An 18,747-nucleotide genomic window follows, 5' to 3' on the forward strand; every position below is an offset into this window, starting at 1 on the left:
GTGTTGTAAATTGTTGTTTAATGTGGCTCATTTAAACCAATTAGGCACGCTATGCTGTAAAGCCAAAATATCTGGTTTAACATGACTAACAAGTCTTGGCAAACATATGTTCTTGTTAGTGCAGTAAAGTACAATGTACAGCTTATAATAAGGCTACTAATGATACTTTAAAAAAACCCTCAACCATTACAGTGCCTAGAACAGAAAAAGAGTAAACAACAAGATGTAGTCTAATAACCTAAAGTACCAAAGAAATGTAATTCGTGTGTACCATACTTTTAATTCCTAAACTTTCCAGAATGTTATCTTGCTAAATATGCAAGATGTACACACACAACCTAGGATTATTTTGGTGGTTTCTTTAGTTCACAATTATAAAGTTGCAAAAGTACATTTTTGCATAACAGCATCAAGTTTTTAATGTGTCCTTTTAATCCTGTGATGTTCATTATTGGTGGAATTTTGTGATCCATTTTGCATTACTGCTGCCTATCGTACACAGATTCATATTCACCTGTTTCAAGAGGTAAACCTCTATTAACCTCCATACTGCTATAGTCTTGCATTTTATAACACTGCCTTAGAGTTAGAAAAGCAACTCTCACTGCAAAGAGATTAAGGAGGATTCGAGCAGACATTTTAAAGACATAGTAGTAGTTTCTGAGGAAAGAATCCAGTTTGCAATCTCTTCCATTAAGAACATGAAAAAATATGACTATCAATTTCACTAGTAACATTATTGAAATAATACATGTAACAGTTTGATTAATAGGAACTCTTAAATTGGAATTTTAAAGGAACAGACTTATTTTTCCATGGCTAATGGCTATAATTGTATCATGTTACTTAGGTGCAAGTTGTTTCTTCACTGAGCCATCAGAATAACATGGACTGAAGAGATTTGCGAACAGTTGCCATCTCTTGCTGTTGCTGTTACAAGAAAGGAGATAACACTGAACAAATGCAACATTTAGGAAAAAAATACCACATCAGTCTGATATATTGAAAGAATTAAAAGTGCATGTTAAATGGTTTTTCTACTTAAAGTTCTGTCTTTACATTTTTAACTGTTTTTCCCCATAAATCAATGCTAATACTTACAGTGTCCATCATGATTTTCTTTTGCAACATAGCCATTTCTTTGCGAAGTTCATTTTGTGCACCTGCTAGAAGGTTTTCATGATTTTTCTCTAGTTCTTCCATACTCTAAATGATAGAAATTATACTAAAACTGACAAATATTAGCAGTTTTATACTAAGCCCCACCACCACCTAGATTTCCAAACAAATCCTGTTCACAAACCAGAAGTAAACAAAACTCGCTGAGCACCATACACCACAGTCATTACAGAGTTCCAAACTGACCCATCAGCCACACACCTCATTTAGAGCCCAAAGTATGCAATCAGGCAGCAGACACACACAAAAAGGCAAATACAGTACCGTACTGTGTTAAATGTAAACTACTAAAAAAGTAAAGGGAAAGTTTAAAATATTTTTGACAAGGTAAGGAAACTGCTTCTGTGCTTGTTTCACTTAAATTAAGATGGTTAAAAGCAGTATTTTCTTCTACATAGTAAACTTTCAAAAAGCTGTATTAAGTCAATGTTCAGTTATAAACTTTTGAAAGAACAGCCATAACGTTTTGTTTTTACGAACATTTCAGAGTTACAATCTCCATTCCTGACGTGTTTGTAACTCTGAGGTTCTACTGTATCATAATTAGCAAGTTAGAAAAGGGATCTTAATTTCATGTTCCAGAGTTATCCCACAACTGGAAAACATGCAGCAATACTGGAAATACTTTTCCAGTTTACAACAATATACTGAATATTGATTAGACTGCCAACACCATGCAAAGTATCTTACCTGTCTGGTAGTGGGTTACAAGGGTATTGCATAAAGTTGACTTGCTGAGAGTAGAGCATAAAACTGAGTAACAGCTGAAAAGGGTATCTTGTAGCAGTAGTGTTTTAAGAAAACAACTACATGCTGAACACTAACAATTCTAACAGAAGCCAATGAGAGCTACAGGTGTAAAGTGCCTCTGATAATCAGGCCTGAGTATATTCCTCTTTTCCCCCTCCTGTATTCATAATTTAAATGCCCTGCACTGCACCCCTTTCACATACGATTTGGGACCTGTAATTCTGCAAATGCTTAAGATTGTCCATAACTTTAAATATCACTTGTCCCATCAAGATAAGTGGGGCCACTCAAAAGCATGAAGTTAAGCTTGTGTGTAAATGTGTGCAGGATTTGAGTTTTGATTTTATTTGGAAGTTCAAGCACTAAAGTCATCTTTTATTCCATTCACTTTGCATCTTAAGTAGTAGCTGTAATTTGTCTTTCTAATTTTAATATTGCTTTTATATGACACATTAACTGAAAGTTTGAAAGTACTAAGATATGGTTAAATAGGCTTATTTCAGATGTCAGAGTAACAGCCGTGTTAGTCTGTATTCGCAAAAAGAAAAGGAGGACTTGTGGCACCTTAGAGACTAACCAATTTATTTGCGCATAGCTCACGAAAGCTCATGCTTAAATAAATTGGTTAGTCTCTAAGGTGCCACAAGTACTCCTTTTCTTATTTCAGATGTGTTTGTCTAATATTAAGATGATAGATAACTAGGTTTTAGTTTTGGTTTTTGTTTTAGCAATAGGGTATGAGAGCACCTGTTTTGTTTTCATACTAACTGAGATTTGAAACCTACTCTAAACTAGACTTGGTTGAAACTGACAGAAAAGTTTTCCTGCCAAAAAATGAGGTTTTGTGGGAAAAATGTCATTTAACAAAACAAATTTCCACTTCAGTTTAGTTTTTAAAAAAACATTTCTGGATTTTTCCCTGACTCCCTTTTCTACTCTAACACTTAAGTCAAAGGGGATGGGGGGTGAGAATTCTGGACATCATTCATTTTACTGCACTCAGAGGGGGAAAACATTATGAAATTTGTTTTTCTACAAACAAACAAAAAATGAAACAAACCCCCCACAAAAAACCCACACCTTTCAAATTTAAAAAGTTTAATTAAACTTGGTTTATTTCTTTGAGTAGGTCTACTCCAAATTAAATTTCATTTTTTCTCTCTCTTTTTTGGTAGCTATGTCCAATTTTTTCAGAATGGTTATTAACTTTTACACTAATTTCAAACTAATACATTATATAGTAACTTTTTAACATAACCAGATTCTTCAGGTCCAGCTAACTATGAAACTAACCTATTGCTGATCACAGAAAATGCAAGAACAAAGACTCAAGTACTGCTGAAAACTGTTTTTTTAATTCTGTCTATGGTAGCAGTTAAACTGTTTTCTGTACCAGAGCTCAGGGAAATGTAGAACAGTAGTATCTTGGAAATAGATGGACCTATTTTGGGGTCTTAAACCAGCTTTGATTAAAAAACCACATACTTGGTTTAAACTAGAGAGATACTATTTATATTATTCATCTCACCTATATTCATGTAGCTTCTGAGATGGGGGAGAAGGTAAAGATACAAAATAGACTCTTCTTCATTCAAAAGTTAGCAGATCTATCTTATTTTAAAATAAGTAGTGACCACTTTACAGTAAGAGTACATCTATAAATTGTATATGAAGGGTTAACAAGTGATGTTTTAATAACTTAGATAAACTATTGTTAAGAGTCCATAATCTATTATACATATTACTTATGTCTGTAATGTATTTAACTTCTGTTAATCATTTATTAACCATTTATGTTAAGGGTATGTTTATAAAATGTGTACCTCACTTTCAATATAATACCAAAATACATAGTGAACCAACAAAACCCCAGAAAGTCAGTTAAACTGAAGTGAATATTAACTGCCCCAGTTGAGCCCACTTTCACAGAAGACCCCTATTTTGGACTGACTTTTGTTGCTGGCATCAGAGTGCATATTCAGTTTTAATATTGGTTTATTAAACGTAATACCTATTGTCCTGTGTTTGGAAAACTCGCCCAATGAAGCATAACTTCTTGTCATAAAAACTATTTAAATTATATTTTAATTTACTTAATATGCGCCTTTATCTTTCTACAAATAGCTATTTGTAAAAAGATTACTGACAATGGGTCACTATTCTATGGTAGCCATTCACTTTTAGTGAGACTGCTACATATAACACAAGCATAACAAATGCTAAATTTTGGCTTATGCTTTATTTTCAAATAGTGTGAAATATTTCACTATTTTATTTCAAAGAAGTAGTTTTCATAACATTAATCTAAGGCCTAATCTTCACACAGACACATTGTGAACTAAAGTTCTGGTTACTCTTAATTTGATTTCAGTCTGATTAGTTTACCCTGGTAAATGTACAAATGCAAGGTAAACAGATATAAACAGTTTTAATCAGATGTGTGTGTGCCCCCACAGGAGTTTGACTGGCTTAATTACATCACTTTTTAAAACAGATTTTAGTTATGGGAGTACAACTTGGGTGTTTAGACAAGACCTTCATGGAAAATGGAACTGTCCTTGCAGGCTCCAAAATACCACTACACAAACATTCTTGGTTAATTAAAGGAACCATGTGTAAGGCTCTCTTACCAGTATCATCCTTAAATGGATTTTAATTCAATAATTATTGTAAAATATAGGGAATTTTAATCCTATTTTAACTGTAAATTTCAATGCAGCCTTACCTATGGAGTCATTAAGAATCCCTCTAACAGAATCATGGTCTAGCTTTAAAAAAGGTATATATACTGAACCTTTAAGAACTGCTCATACAGCTGTTTAATTGTTTTCAGTCTCTGACTCTGAACTATTCTTGCTTGTTGAAAAACCTTCTGTTGCTGGCGAAACATATTCTAAAACACAAAGAAGAATCATGTTAATTGACAAGCAGTAGTTAGACAAGTCGATGCTGTCAAAATTAAAAAGTATAAGTTCCCCCTTCACTGGTAATCCACGTTCTAGAATCTACAACATGGATCTTTGATAGATAGTGGGGATGGCAAGGAAAGGGGAAATGCTGTCCAAATCCATTCTCTAGACCTATGTTGCTGTCAGGGGACAGCACAACTTGCAAACTGAAGAGGAACACAATTTCTTCCAAGTAATCTAAACTGGTGCAATGTGCTCCCAGAGTAATTGTACCCCTCTGCCATTATATAGCTTCCTTCCCCCATTATTAGGGTAACTGCTCTTGCTCTCTGTTCCCAGCGAACAGGATCATGTGTAAATGCTATAATTCCCCAATGTCATCCTACCCTACACAGATTTGGCATCGCTTCTCTACTTCCATCCCAAGTATAATGTCCCAGACTCTCTTACCCTACCCCACAGTCTCTAGTGATTTGGGTGGAAACTTGCCCATATATAGCAGGACTTTTAGGATCTGCTCTGATCTTCCATGGGAACCTTGCATCTCTGCAGTGGGTCAGCATATGGCTCCTGCACATGAGGAGCATTTACCTCTATATTGATAAGCCAAGGGAGAGACACTACAACATCAGATATTCTTTATCACCTCTTCAGTTTGCAATACAGCTGATAATTTATAAACATTTTACACTTGGGAAGTCCTAAAAAACGAAAGAAAACTTTTAAGACACTGTCAGTCCCGCACACCACGTTTTGTCTGAAATTCACCTAAAAAGTGTGTTTATGCCTGTGGGAGGTTGGTGTATAACAAGAATAATTAGCACTTGTGAATGTATTATAAAACAAATGTATCAAACAGTTGCCAGACTAGAAACAAACCGCTAGTTTTTCCTCCTGTTCCTCTGCTTTCTGCATGTCCATATCCCATTGTTGAAATAAAGTCAAGAACTGCTGGGAATACTCCTGGTTGAGCTTCTGCCTATAAATACATCACAATAACTTCTAGCGTTAACTGATCACTTACGAAAAGTGCTATATATTATCATCCCCATTTTACAGGTGGCAAAACATGTCTCAGTTGGCATGGCCATTATAATTGTAGAGCCACTAATGCCAGAAGAAATACTTTAAAACATTCTGTTTATAAATAATAGTGTTTACATAGGATTAAAAGACAAATTGACCAAATGTCAGTTTCTCTGGGTGGAGGGTTTGGAAGTGGGAAGAGGAAGTTCTATTTTCTTGAAGTTGAAGACCTGGGGCTTGCAGAATTTTTCTACCAATATGTAGGGAATGGCACAAAATAAAGACCTAAGCTACTTTTTCTCATTAAAATGGTGAAATATAACCCTAAAAGGATTCTATGCATCAATTTGAAAAATTGAGAACATAGACATATGTTTATGGGTAAACTAATGTCATTTAAAATTATATATTGGGCAGAGAGCATTTAAATACAACTACCAGGCCAATATCCAAATCAGAGCAAACACTATCAGAAATATCCAACTTGTTCTGAGTTTTTTAGGGATGTTTATGAAAAAAATTAGGGAGGTTATTTGGACCAGCGACAAGTACCAGAGGTGCAAAGCCAAATACAGGTAAGGGGGCTGGCGTAGAGCCTTGAATACTTGCCATGCATTTTAGATGTACTTCTGTGCATGTTACAATTACCGAGATCCTTCTGTCTCCCTCCCCGCCCTCACAGAAACTGGGACCTCTCTCTCCATCTCCCCACAAAAACCGGGACCTCTCCTTCCCGTCCTGTCTATTGTTAAGGGGGTAGGAGTACTGGGTCCGCAGGAACCACCCCCACACATGGAGAAGGGGAGGATGGACACTAGGAAAGCTGCCCTGCTATTCCACATAGGGTCTTAATTACATTGGCCACTCCCACAGTGGAATCTTTGGCATAAAAACAAGAAGGTAGGTTTATACTGATTCACAGGAATTTAAATAAATTAGAAATTAATACATTGTGTGCACATGTAAAATATTTTATCAATGCAGGTTTAAAATGCTTACATTACTCAGGGATGATAAACCAGGGCCAAGTCTACACTACCACGTTACTTCGGCGCAACTGCATCGATGCAGCTGTACCTCTGTGGCACATCTGGTGAAGATGTGCTATGCTGACAGGAGAGTGCTTTCCTATCGGCATAATTTCTCCACTTCAAAAAGAGGTGGAAGCTATGTCAGGGGGGGAGAGTGTCTCCTGCCAACATCGCGCGCGGTGTGTACAGCACTTAAGTCGATGTAACTTACATCTTTTTCACACCCCTGAGCGACGTAAGTTACATTGACTTAAATAGTAGTGTAGACCAGCCCCAGGAGTGAGTTATACTAGTCCTTCCAAATGAGTACCAATAAAACCTTCGTATCATATTGTTAAATATTTTGAATATGGTACATATTTTATAGGTGTCTGAATTTTAAATATTTTACTAGTACCGTTTTTCACCTCCCTTTGCCTTTAATGCCTGTCTCTCTGAGTAATTAAACATGCCTCAGAGAGAAAGAAAAATAATGAATTAATAGTTTAAAAAATGCAAAAGTTACCTAAGATTAGTTTTCAGTACATAATAAAACTTATGAGTAATACTTTTTAGTTTTTAAAAAGCATTTGACTTTTTTATAAACCAAACCATAAAATCTTACTGAAAACTTCTACTGAAAATTTTTCAGTTTTAAAGTGGAACAACATTTTGACCAAAAATAAAAATTTTGTGTTTGCTCAGAAACTTTCATGTCAAATTTCTCTTTCATAAAATGAATGAGATGTGTTACTCTATTACGCTTATTTAAACAAAGCAGATGCACATAACCAGATGTTTGGGCAGAATGTCCCTTGTGGCCTGAGTAGATATGACACAATTCCTGATGCTATGACAACAGATTCTGTCATCCAGAAAAACAAATTTGAACACATTTTTTCCAGCAATAACTGTAACTCTTACCTCTGTTCTTGCTGTGTTTTCCAAACATGTTCAATTTTCTGGTTACTGGTTTTAAGAGAAGCCTTAGTATACATTTCTAATCTTTTCCTCTTAGCCAAGAGAGCCTTGTTAATGTCAGCTGTATTTAGACAAATAATAATCAGGAATTGTATTATGTATTACAACAGACCTACTATGCATTTTATTCGGAATTTCAAAATATTTTACTATTACCATTTTTATATAACTTGTGCGTTAGTGAAGCACACACAAAGTTTTATCATTGAAAAATTACTCATATGACTTGGGCTGCTGACACTTAAAATGTTATTTATTCAAAAAGCACTGACTAAAATTGTTTTGGAAAAATATTTATTAAAGTTACTTGGATTTAAGTAGCAAAACTGTGGGCCTACCAACGCTGTCAAAATCTTTTAAATGAATATAAGTGGTAAATAATTTCTCATTCTTCAAGCACATTAAATAGCTCTAAAAAAGGATGGTTTGAGTAAACATCGCTGTTTTATTATTACATATATAAATTTGTTTGGAAGGGTATTAAGCAAATTACAGGTATACCCAATTTCATGCCTGTAACAACCACTTTGATCCTTCTGTTATATATTACTTCAAGACTATATCAACTGATCTCTTATTGTCCCTCTATTTTGTCTCAGCTGATGTCTCATTGCTAGCTCCATTCTTAACTATTATTTCTGTGCAGATGGCATTATCTCTTTCTCTCAACACATTTTCTGATTACTCCATATCTCATCCTTTTACCTATCTTTGGCCTACATTAGGCTGCATTAACTTCCGATTATTTAATTATTCAAAAACTGAAGTAATCTTCCTGTCAGATTGCTCTGACTAGCAGAACATTCTTATATTTACCTCCAAAGCAAGAAATCTTTGGCATTTTTAAATTGTTAATTAATGCACAAGGGAGGTCCATAAGATCCACTCCTACTTTGAGGCCCACATACAAAATATATTTATTCTATAAGACATCTGTTTATATATGAGATAAAAATAAAATTATTACTCAACCAATTGTTGAGTAGATGAGTCATCTTATTGTCATGACCTGTCTTTCCTGTCCTCTTCCTTCCCACTTCTTTTTGCCCCTTTGTTACATAATATGTTAATTTATAGAATACATTTATGTCCCTGTTTTCTCACACCCCTCCTACATTCCTGATCTTCAGTTTGCTCCTTCACTGTGACAAAAAGGGGAAGGTGAGAGGGATAGCTTTTTTCACTCATACTGCCCTGCCACTCTGGAAGACTCTCACCCAAATAACTACATAAGTTCTTGTCATACTTCATCTTTAAAATTTTCCTTTCTGCTTTAGACTGTGATTGGTATTAAATTCTACTCATGTATCCTTCCATTCTCTCTTCTTTGATAATTAGCCTATAAGAATACTTGCATCTTCACTATGTTTGCATTTTAGCACTTATCTTATATTGTTCCATTTATGCATGTCCATTGACACTTTCTGCTGGAAAATGGCTGTATCCAATGCTATAAAGAGTGATCATTTTACTCTGCGTCTCACATTAAACCTTTGATACTTTAATTAAAGTTGTTATTATAAAAAAGAGTTAGACTATATACTTCCAGTGTTCTTACTGAAACATTAATATTTCTTAATTCAATACTATATGAATAATATCTTAAAATATACGTACCTCCAAATCGTTCCAACATAGTCTGTACTTCACCCCTACAAAATATTGTGTTTCAAAAACTTGATATGACTATTTTTGTATAAATGACAATAGAATTAGAACCATTGTATATACCTCAAAGTTTAACTGTCTAGTTTTAACATCTATCTATTATATTATTATTTGTAACTGCTGATAAAATTGTCACTGTTGTACAAGACAGAAAATGACAGCAGTACATGTCCTGAGGAATTTACAAGCTAAGAGAAATATGCACACATGATAGGATGGAGCAGGAAGTCCAGAGAGAGACTTGCATGATTTTTCAGTTATAGTTTTCTATTAACTAACTTCCTGGGGACAACAAGGGAGAATTCAGTCTGTAAGGGGAATCTGTTTGAGGAAAAGAGAGTGAACTGGTAAACCAAAATTGGGAGGAGAATTCTATATATAAGGATGATGAGGGACATGAGAAGAGATAAATGTGCCATCATGGTTGGCATCACTGGAAGAGCAGAGGATGATGATACAAGACAAGGTGCAAGATGTAGACTGGGATGGATTTGCACAGCACTTTTAAGGAAAAACCAAGAAGATTAACCGGATATGTGTGGCAGTGGGGAAATTGCAGAGAGATTAAATAAGGGCAAGACATTCTGGGCAACAGGAAAGGAAGATCTCTCGTTTACATGCATTTTTTTTTTTGTAGGGTACAATTTTCTTTGTACCATATAAGAACTGGTCTCTATCTCAATCACCCCAGTCTTCAAAGACTGGAATCTACTGTCACTAACACTTATTCCAACTCTGTATATTTTCAAACATAAGCCTCAAAAAGCTGACTTTACTTATAAAAATAATTGGATCTTTTCAGGTAATAATGGACACATTTAATTTTTGAAGCATTACTGTCATTCTCAAGAAAAGTAAGAATTGGGGAAGAGGTTCAGCAAAATGATAAAACTGTCTAGGGTGGAACTCAAACTACCTTTGGGAGAAAGCAAGAATTTTGAGAAGCCAGAAAACAAATATTAATAATTTTTTAGCTGATAGTTACAGCTATTCAAAAGTTGGCATTGCTATATAAAACATAGAAGTTTTCCCTTTTTTAAACATAACTGTAGTCTACTTTACTAAAATATTACTAATAGATTTTACTGTCTTTAAAAAAATCTGACTAGAATCTACTAGGAGAAAAATAGGCATATTAAATTTCAGTAATTAATACCTATGTGGAAATTTTTTCTTAATAAAAATAAGTTTTTTAAGCAAATTACCCCACATCTTCTTCAACTACAGCATGAGGAGTCACTGAAGGTCTTTTTTTTCCATGTTTATCAATTACTGGAGTGTCACCTTTATATATTAAAAACAACAAAAACAGACACCACTTACAAAATATTTTGCTGAAAATTATTTTATTTAAAGGGATAATTACTTATGCATAATCCTACTTTCTTACAAGATCTCATCATATAGGATTTCCAGTCTTGGGTCTTAGCTCTCTAGCATGAAACAAGTTGGAACTCCTCTAGCTCTTAGAACTTTGGCTATCTTATGCACTGGAATCTTGGACACAAATCCTACCCCAGTGTTGAACTGGCACTGCCTTAGCTCCCCCATAACCTCCTCAGTCAGTTCCTGAATGCTCAGGCAACAATGGCTCACAAAGCTGAACATTTTCCAAAACTCATGACAATCATCTCAAAAATGGAAATAATCTAAACCTTAAAAATAACAAATCACCTTAAATTGGAAACCTAAATTTGGAGGGGAAAAGAGGTGAGTGAATGGTAATACTTCAACTATCAAATTTCACAGTAACTATCCCTTCTTTAAAAAGATTCCAAACACACAGGACTTCCACTACTGGATAGCAAGAAACCTGAGGGCTATCTCACACTGGAACCAGAAATATATATTGCCAAAAATGTATTTATGAATGTTTTCACATTTCTTAAAAAACAACATGAGCCAAAGTCCAAAGCGTCACTACACATTCCAAAGAACAACAAACTCTAGGGAGTGGGAGAGCTTGAGCATCCCTCTCAGAAATATTGCTAACATAGACTCACAAAACACAAAAAGGAGACTCTTCTCTTGATGCCAAAACCAAGCACTAGCTGCAGCACCTCAAGTACATATATGCAGAAGAACTCTGATTGTTTGAGAAGTGTAACAACAAAGGGTCACTTCTTTAAAAGCATGATCTGTGCTGTATTCAAAATAAACCAGATGTGATCATGCCTTCTTTAGGTTTAGTCCACCATGGAGTGATGTGAGAAAGTCTTCCGAGTTATCAGCCAAACAAAGCCTTCATAGGCAACCCACCATCCTGAGTATGAGACAGCAGCCTCAGATTTTACTATCTCAGGCAAATACTTTAAAAGATTTAATTGACACAATGGAAGAGGGAAAAACCAATAAAGGACAGAATGTGCCTGTTGAAAGACTGCATCCAAAATAGGTGACAAAATCAGCTTAGAGTTCCTGGAGAAAAAATCTTTGTTGACCGTATTCAGAAAGTAACTGAATGATACTGGAGGGAACTGAGCCATGGTGAGGGGATGAAACATTGGGGAGGGACTCATGCCTAAGTGCCAGTGACGCTCAGGGCAAATAAAATAAAAATAAAATAAAAAAATCTTGGGCAATGGTTTTCAACCTGTGGTTCACAGATTCCTTGGGGGACCCTATACTATGTCTAAGGGGTCCACGAAAGGTGATTACGAAAATTAAGTTTCTGATCCCAGAAAAGGCATTCTGTTTTTCTGATAAATCAAAAGTATGTGAATACTCCCACCTCAGGTGAAAATCTGGAAGCACTGTCATTACCATAGAAGCCCACTGTTTAGCACCCTTCCTCCTACTGTGTCAAATGCTATGCCAAGCACGCACAACATTTACAGTTGAATTCTTTAAGTCAGCTGTCAGTCTAAGACTTCTATGATAGGGGTCCGTGGACCACAGGTTGAATTTCCAAAGGGGTCCACAACTCCATTCCAAATATTTTACGGGTTTGCAAATTAAAAAAGGTTGAAAATCACTGAACGATGGAGCTTCAAGCTCTCCCACAGTAGGAAGCTGAGATCAAAGTATGGGAATCCTGGTGTGATACCTTTAAAGATTACTCTGCTGTTAGCTCTTTTGGACATCAATTAACCTGCTAACAAAGCTAGCTGAAGGAGAGTAAGTACTTCTTACAATATAGTTATCATCAATTCATTTTCTGACATGACATTACACAGAAGTAGAACCACAACTGTGTAAGAGGAGCATTTCCAGTATCTGTACAAAACTTCTCTTTTGAAATCAGTTTTGTTGGCATCTGATGAAAATTCTGTAAAAATATATTTACACAAAATAATTGTTTTGATATATAAATGTGCGAGGGACCATAGCTAAATGGTAATTATGCATATAAACCATGAGAGGATTGCAGCATTTGTGGCATGCCACCCAGTGACTAGAGAACTACATCATCTGCTGTTTGTGCAAACTAATTCTGTGCAAAAGCCTTTCATTTCACTCTGAAGGGCTGCCATCATTTGGTTGGTCAATTCTAAATTAAGTCCCACCACTGTATTTTTCTAACAAAGTATGTCCCTCATGACAAACTACACTTTCCCAAGACAGAAGCAAGAACTCCTTTACTGGCTGGCTGATCTCTCCTTCCTTCTCTTTCCCCTTTCCTCCCTTGTTATCTATCTTCTCTTCAGGCTCCCCTCTTGCCCTCTCACCCTTCTTCCTCAAGACTTCTGCCCATTTTTCTTACTGTTTTTCACTCTCTGTCCCTCCCTTCTTCCCACTGCCAGCACCACAATCCAAATCCCACCCTTTGACATCAGAACACTTTCCTTGCACAGCTAGGTACATCAATCGGCACCTGGTAAACAGGTAGCTGATCTGTGCATCATTCCTTACACCTCTTTGTCCATGTGGCTCAGACAGAGCAGATGGAGAACAATGTCATGCTTAACCAGAGGACAAGAGCATGCTGCTCTTGCCTGAGCAGTGCTTCCATGTCATCAATGGCCTACTGTGAACCACAAAACAAGAGCACCATCTTGGAGACTGAAGGACAAGAGAGAGTTTAAAAAAATCTTACTCTATTACAGGCACCAATAAACCTCAGACATATAATTGCATACTACATGGAGTTGTTCCATTGTTTTAAAAAGTTCTCTCCAGGTGATGGTCAGTCAATCTTTAACTCAGAAGTCAAGCTATCAGTAGCAAAATTATGAAACCTTATTAAATAGGTAATCACTCTGACATAGAAACTACCTTGTTTTTATTCACCATCATAAATGTCAACAAGAAACAGCATTATACTGTATCACTAACCTTTCAGTAATTTTAAATATATATCTCAATATATCTATAGATATACATGCACACACTTCATAAAACTTGATGAAAATGATTTCAGGGAACATACTGCACCTTCCCTAATATCTTCCTCTGATCCACTCAAGTTTTTCTTTTCCTCTTCCTGAAAGTCATAGGCACATAAGGCTTGATCTTCCTGTATTGGTTTACCAGCTTTCCCTGCATGCTTTCTTCCAGATGGTGCCATAATCAGAGGCTTTCTCTCTACTGTAACAAATATACTATATTTGTTAACCACCTCTTCCCATGATTTTTTTAAAGAGTAAAATTCCAGTGATTCCTACTGGAAATATGAAAAAAAACAAAAAAACCCAAAAACCTCTCAAGCCCATACATATTCATAATCTGAATTACTTTAATTTTTAGCTACACTTTGTAGACTTGGTTTATAGTGTAGTTTGCATAAAGTAATACAATTATATATTTAAAATATTGATAGTGCCCCTGTAAATATATGACATGCATTTAGTTACTCAAAGCATTAGAGTTCTTATGTGCGCCTTTGTACAATAGTTAAAATGAATGTTTAAAATTACTTATTTTGAAGAAAAGTTATTAAATATCGTTAAAAGTATGTGTATGCTAAAATGACACTAAAAATCTTTTTTAATGCTTTCTGTTCAAGAAAATAACATACACATATAGTAAAATGTGTTAGAGTGCATGGCTGTACTAAATTACATGAGCAGCATCTGGCTGTGGAGGTATTTTAGCCCACAAGAAATTATTTTCAAGCCACCATTTGGGGTTCTTCTATACATAAATGTGTTACGGTGATCTATACTTTTAAAAATTCCTTCAAAAAAAAAAAATCAAGCTGACTTCAAACGCCCACTGACTTCAAAAGAGGTTTGTTTGAGCTTCAAGTGCATATCCCATAAGATCAACACTTACAGGTTCTGCAAGAAACAGAAGTGTAATACTAATAAAATGCATATATTAAATCCCTTGAAAATTACCTTTTTTTAAATAAAGGGAAATTAAATTCAAAAACATATGTTCATGCACATTAAGGTTGAGGATTCAAAAGTTAAGGTTGCCACAGCAATATCTCACACATGTAGAACTTCCTACTTCTGTTTTGGCTGTTAATTTTATATCTTCTGTTATACTTCCTGTTGAAAATATGTTTTACAATAAAACAAATAGACACTATGTGCAACATGGCCAAATTATACTGCTATAGGAATCTTAAAAGTTTGAAGATCAAACTTTCTGTGCTATGACTCAATTTCTATATTGTAAAATGTTTTATGGGTTTTTTTAAAAAGTATATTGTGTATGAATTTTTTTTTAAAACTTCCCATGATAGGGTTGCGTTTTGGTTGAATGTGACATAATCTTTAATGCCTGGAGATTCCAGGACAATCCTGGTGGGTTGGCAGCCCTATCCCATGATAAGAGACCCCAAGAAATCATCTTAAAACACGAGAGAAAACTTTGGGACAAATCTGAAATTCTCAACTTGTCTTTTGGCTTTCAGGTGCCCAAGTTGACACGGGTAAGAAAAATCAGACAGATCAAGTAATGAGGCTTCTCGATGTGTGGGTCTGGTGCCAAAAACCTGGTCAGCTTATAGACTGCAACAGTGGATGTTGTGGGGGTTCCTAAATCAGGATTTATATTTACTAGGGCTGTCGATTAATTGCAGTTAACTCATGCAATTAACTCAAAAAAATTAACTGTGATTAAAAAAATTAATCTTAATTACACTGTTAAATGATAGAATACCAATTGAAATTTATTAAATATTTTGGATGTTTTTCTACATTTTCAAATATATTGATTTCTATTACAACACAGAATACTAAGTGTACAGTGCTCACTTTACATTATTATTTTTATTACAAATATTTGCACTGTAAAAATGATAAATAGTATTTTTCAATTCACCTCATACAAGTACTGTAGTGCAATCTCTTGTGAAAGTGTAACTCACAAATGCAGATTTTTGTTTTGTTACATAACTGCACTCAAAAACAAAACAATGTAAAACTTTAGAGTCTACAAGTCCACTCAGTCTACTTCTTGTTCAGCCAATTGCTAAGACAAACAAGTTTGGTTACATTTACAGGAGATACTGCTGACTACTTCTTATTTACAAAGTTACCTGTAAGTGAGATCAGGCATTCGTGTGGCACTTTTGTAGCCGGCTGTCAAGATTCCTTCCCCACTCTGAACTCTAGGGTACAGATGTGGGGACCTGCATGAAAACCTCCTAAGCTTACTTTTACCAGCTTAGGTTTAAACTTCCCCAAGGTACAAACTATTTTACCTTTTGCCCTTGGACTTTATCGCTACCACTACTAAATGTCTAACAGGTACATAATTGGGAAAGACCCATTTGGAAACGTCTTTCCCTCCAAAATCCTCCCAAACCTTACACCCCCTTTCCTGGGGAAGGTTTGATAAAAATCCTCACCAATTTGCATAGGTGAACATGGACCCAAACCTTTGGAGCTTAAGAACAATGAAAAAGCATTCAGATTCTTAAAAGAAGAATTTTAACAGAAGAAAAAGTAAAAACAATCACCTCTGTAAAATCAGGATGGTAAATACCTTACAGGGTAATCAGATTCACAACATAGAGAATCCCTCTAGGCAAAACCTTAAGTTACAAAAAGACACAAAAACAGGAATCTACATCCCATTCAGCACAGCTTATTTTCTCAGCCATTTAAAGGAATCATAATCTAACACATATCTAGCTAGATTACTTACTATGTTCTAAGACTCCATTCCTGTTCTGTCCCCAACAAAAGCATCTCACAGAGAGAGCCTTTGTCCCCCCCCCCCCCCAGCTTTTGAAAGTATCTTGTCTCCTCATTGGTCCTTTTGGTCAGGTGCCAGCGAGGTTATCCTAGCTTCTTAACCTTTTACAGTTGAAAGGGTTTTTCCTCTGGCCAGGAGAGATTTTAAAGGTGTTTACCCTTCTCTTTATATTTATGATACCGGCATTACAAGGTATTTAGGTGCCAAATATGCTAAACATTCATACGTCCCTTCATGCATCGGCCACCATTCCAGAGGACATGCTTCCATGCTGATGACATTCATTAAAAAAAATAATGCATTAATTAAATTTATATGACTGAACTCCTTGGGGGAGAACTGTCTGTCTCCTGTTCTGTTTTATCCACATTCTGCTATATATTTCATGTTATAGCAGTCTCAGATGATGACCCAGCACATGTTCGTTTTAAGAACACTTTCACAGCAGATTTGACAAAACACAAAAAAGGTACTAATGTGAGATTTCTAAGGATAGATACAGCACTTGACCCAAGGTTTAAAAATCTGAAGTGCCTTCCAAAATCTGAGAGGGACAAGGTGTGAAGAATACTTTCAAGTGTCTTAAAAGATCAACACTCCGATGCGGAAACTACAGAACCCAAATCACCAAAAAAGAAAATCAACCTTCTGCTGGTGGAACCAGCTCAGATGATGAAAATGAACATGCGTCAGTCCACTCTGCTTTGGACTGTTATCGAGCAGAACCCGTCATCAGCATGGACGCATGTCCTCTGGAATGGTAGTTGAAGCATGAAGGGACATATGAATCTTTAGCACATCTGGTACAAATATCTTGCAATGCTGGCCACAACAGTACCCTGCGAATGCCTGTTCTCACTTTCAGTTGACACTGTAAACAAGAAGCGGGCAACATTATCTCCTGCAAATTGTAACCAAACTTGTTTGTCTGAATGATTCGCTGAAGTAGGACTGACTGGACTTGTAGGTTCTAAAGTTTTACATGGTTTTATTTTTGAATGCAGTTACATTTTGCACATAATTCTACATTTGTACGTTCAACTGTCATTATAAATGGATTGCACTACAGTACTTTCTATAAGTGAATTGAAATATACTGTTTCTTTTGTTTTTTACAGTGCAAATATTTTGTAATCAAAAATAAATATAAAGTGAGCACTGTACACTTTGTATTCCCTGTTGTATTTGAAACTAATATATTTGAAAATGTAGAAAACATCCAAAATATTTAATTAAATGGTATTCTATTATTGTTTAACAGTGCGATTAATTCTTTTAACCATGCCATTAATCACCATACATTTTTTTTAACTGCTTCATACCCCTGATATGTAATGCTTTGTGCTCAAGGCCCCTCTGTGGGGCAGGAACGTCTCACTCCCTCCAGCTAAAGCAGTGGTAGTTCACAGCCAGACAGCAGGCCGAATATGGACCACCATATGCTTTTGAACAGACCTCAAAATCTTTTTGTCTACTTATTATCATTATTATTTTATTTTCTCAGGCGTGCGGATCTTGACTTTGCCTTGATGAGAAATCTGGACCTTGACAAAAAATAATCGACTATCCCTGAGCTAAAGCGACCCCGCTCCCCTTATACAGCCCTCCCGCCTCCCCTGTCACACAGTCACTGATCCAGGCACCTGTGTCTCACGTTCCCCCCAAAAGGTGTGTGTGTGGGGGGGGGAAGTTGGGTCTTTATTTCTTGCGAATATTTCTCTCCCCGCCCAGATCAGACTTGCAAGCCCGCGTGTGAGATCCCCGCCCCCCGAGGGAGTCGCCCACTTCCACCTCAGCGCCGCACCCAGCGCCTGGCGGGGCCCCGCCCGCAGCAGCCCCAGCCAGGGGCGGTCGGCGGGTGGGGGGGGGGGGGCGGCTCCTGAGGGGCAAAGGAGGAAGCCGGAAGACAGAAATGGTTCCGGTGGGGGCACCTGCTCCTCGCCAGCCCGCTCAGCGGCTTCGCCCGGGGGTCTCCGCCTCGGAGACCGCGTCTCCCCGGCGCCCCTCACCGCACGGACCCAAAGCAGCCGCCGCCGTCGCCGCCTCCCGTCCCAACGCGCCCGGGCTGCACAGAGCCAGCCCGAGGCCCCGCGCGGCTGCGCCCGAGCGAGCCCCGCCCCCCGCCGCCGCCG

At 36.7% G+C, this 18,747-nt stretch overlaps 2 protein-coding genes across 5 annotated transcripts in view; one reads left to right on the forward strand and one right to left on the reverse strand.

Annotated features, from left to right (window-relative positions):
• Window positions 1–985, forward strand: part of CHPT1 (choline phosphotransferase 1) — a 28,147-nt gene extending 27,162 nt beyond the window's left edge. Inside the window, exon 9 of the mRNA XM_084611540.1 lies at window positions 851–985. Coding sequence (XP_084467666.1) covers window positions 851–895 — 45 coding nt within the window. The 3' untranslated portion in view covers window positions 896–985. The remainder of the gene's footprint in view (window positions 1–850) is intronic.
• Window positions 2–18,712, reverse strand: SYCP3 (synaptonemal complex protein 3). Of its 4 annotated transcripts, none has more exons than XM_084611551.1 (9): window positions 18,547–18,712; window positions 13,898–14,050; window positions 10,729–10,807; window positions 9,473–9,507; window positions 7,799–7,916; window positions 5,718–5,817; window positions 4,724–4,822; window positions 1,102–1,206; window positions 2–930 (listed from the first exon to the last, which is right to left on the reverse strand). In XM_084611551.1, exons 2-9 carry the CDS (start codon window positions 14,028–14,030, stop codon window positions 877–879), a joined length of 723 nt encoding a protein of 240 aa, XP_084467677.1. In that variant the 5' UTR covers window positions 14,031–14,050; window positions 18,547–18,712; the 3' UTR covers window positions 2–876. The 4 variants fall into 4 exon arrangements, with proteins under 4 accessions (XP_084467677.1, XP_084467678.1, XP_084467679.1 ...); XM_084611552.1 differs by having other exon boundaries at window positions 18,634–18,702; XM_084611553.1 differs by lacking the exon at window positions 18,547–18,712 and adding an exon at window positions 16,565–16,603.
• Window positions 18,713–18,747: the final 35 nt, after the last annotated feature.

This window comes from Lepidochelys olivacea (genome assembly GCF_965140295.1).
Source record: "Lepidochelys olivacea isolate rLepOli2 genome assembly, chromosome: 1".
NCBI classification, from domain to species: Eukaryota; Metazoa; Chordata; order Testudines; family Cheloniidae; genus Lepidochelys; species Lepidochelys olivacea.

Excerpts from the sequence above, each read along its gene's own strand:
- SYCP3 (XM_084611551.1), bottom strand. The coding sequence starts at position 14,030 with ATGGCACCATCTGGAAGAAAGCATGCAGGGAAAGCTGGTAAACCAATA. Across the intron at positions 10,808-13,897 it reads AGAGGAAGATATTAGGGAAG|GTGACACTCCAGTAATTGAT; the intron begins GTGCAGTATGTT and ends TAATATATAAAG. Across the intron at positions 931-1,101 it reads AGAAAATCATGATGGACACT|CAACAGCAAGAGATGGCAAC; the intron begins GTAAGTATTAGC and ends TTCTTGTAACAG.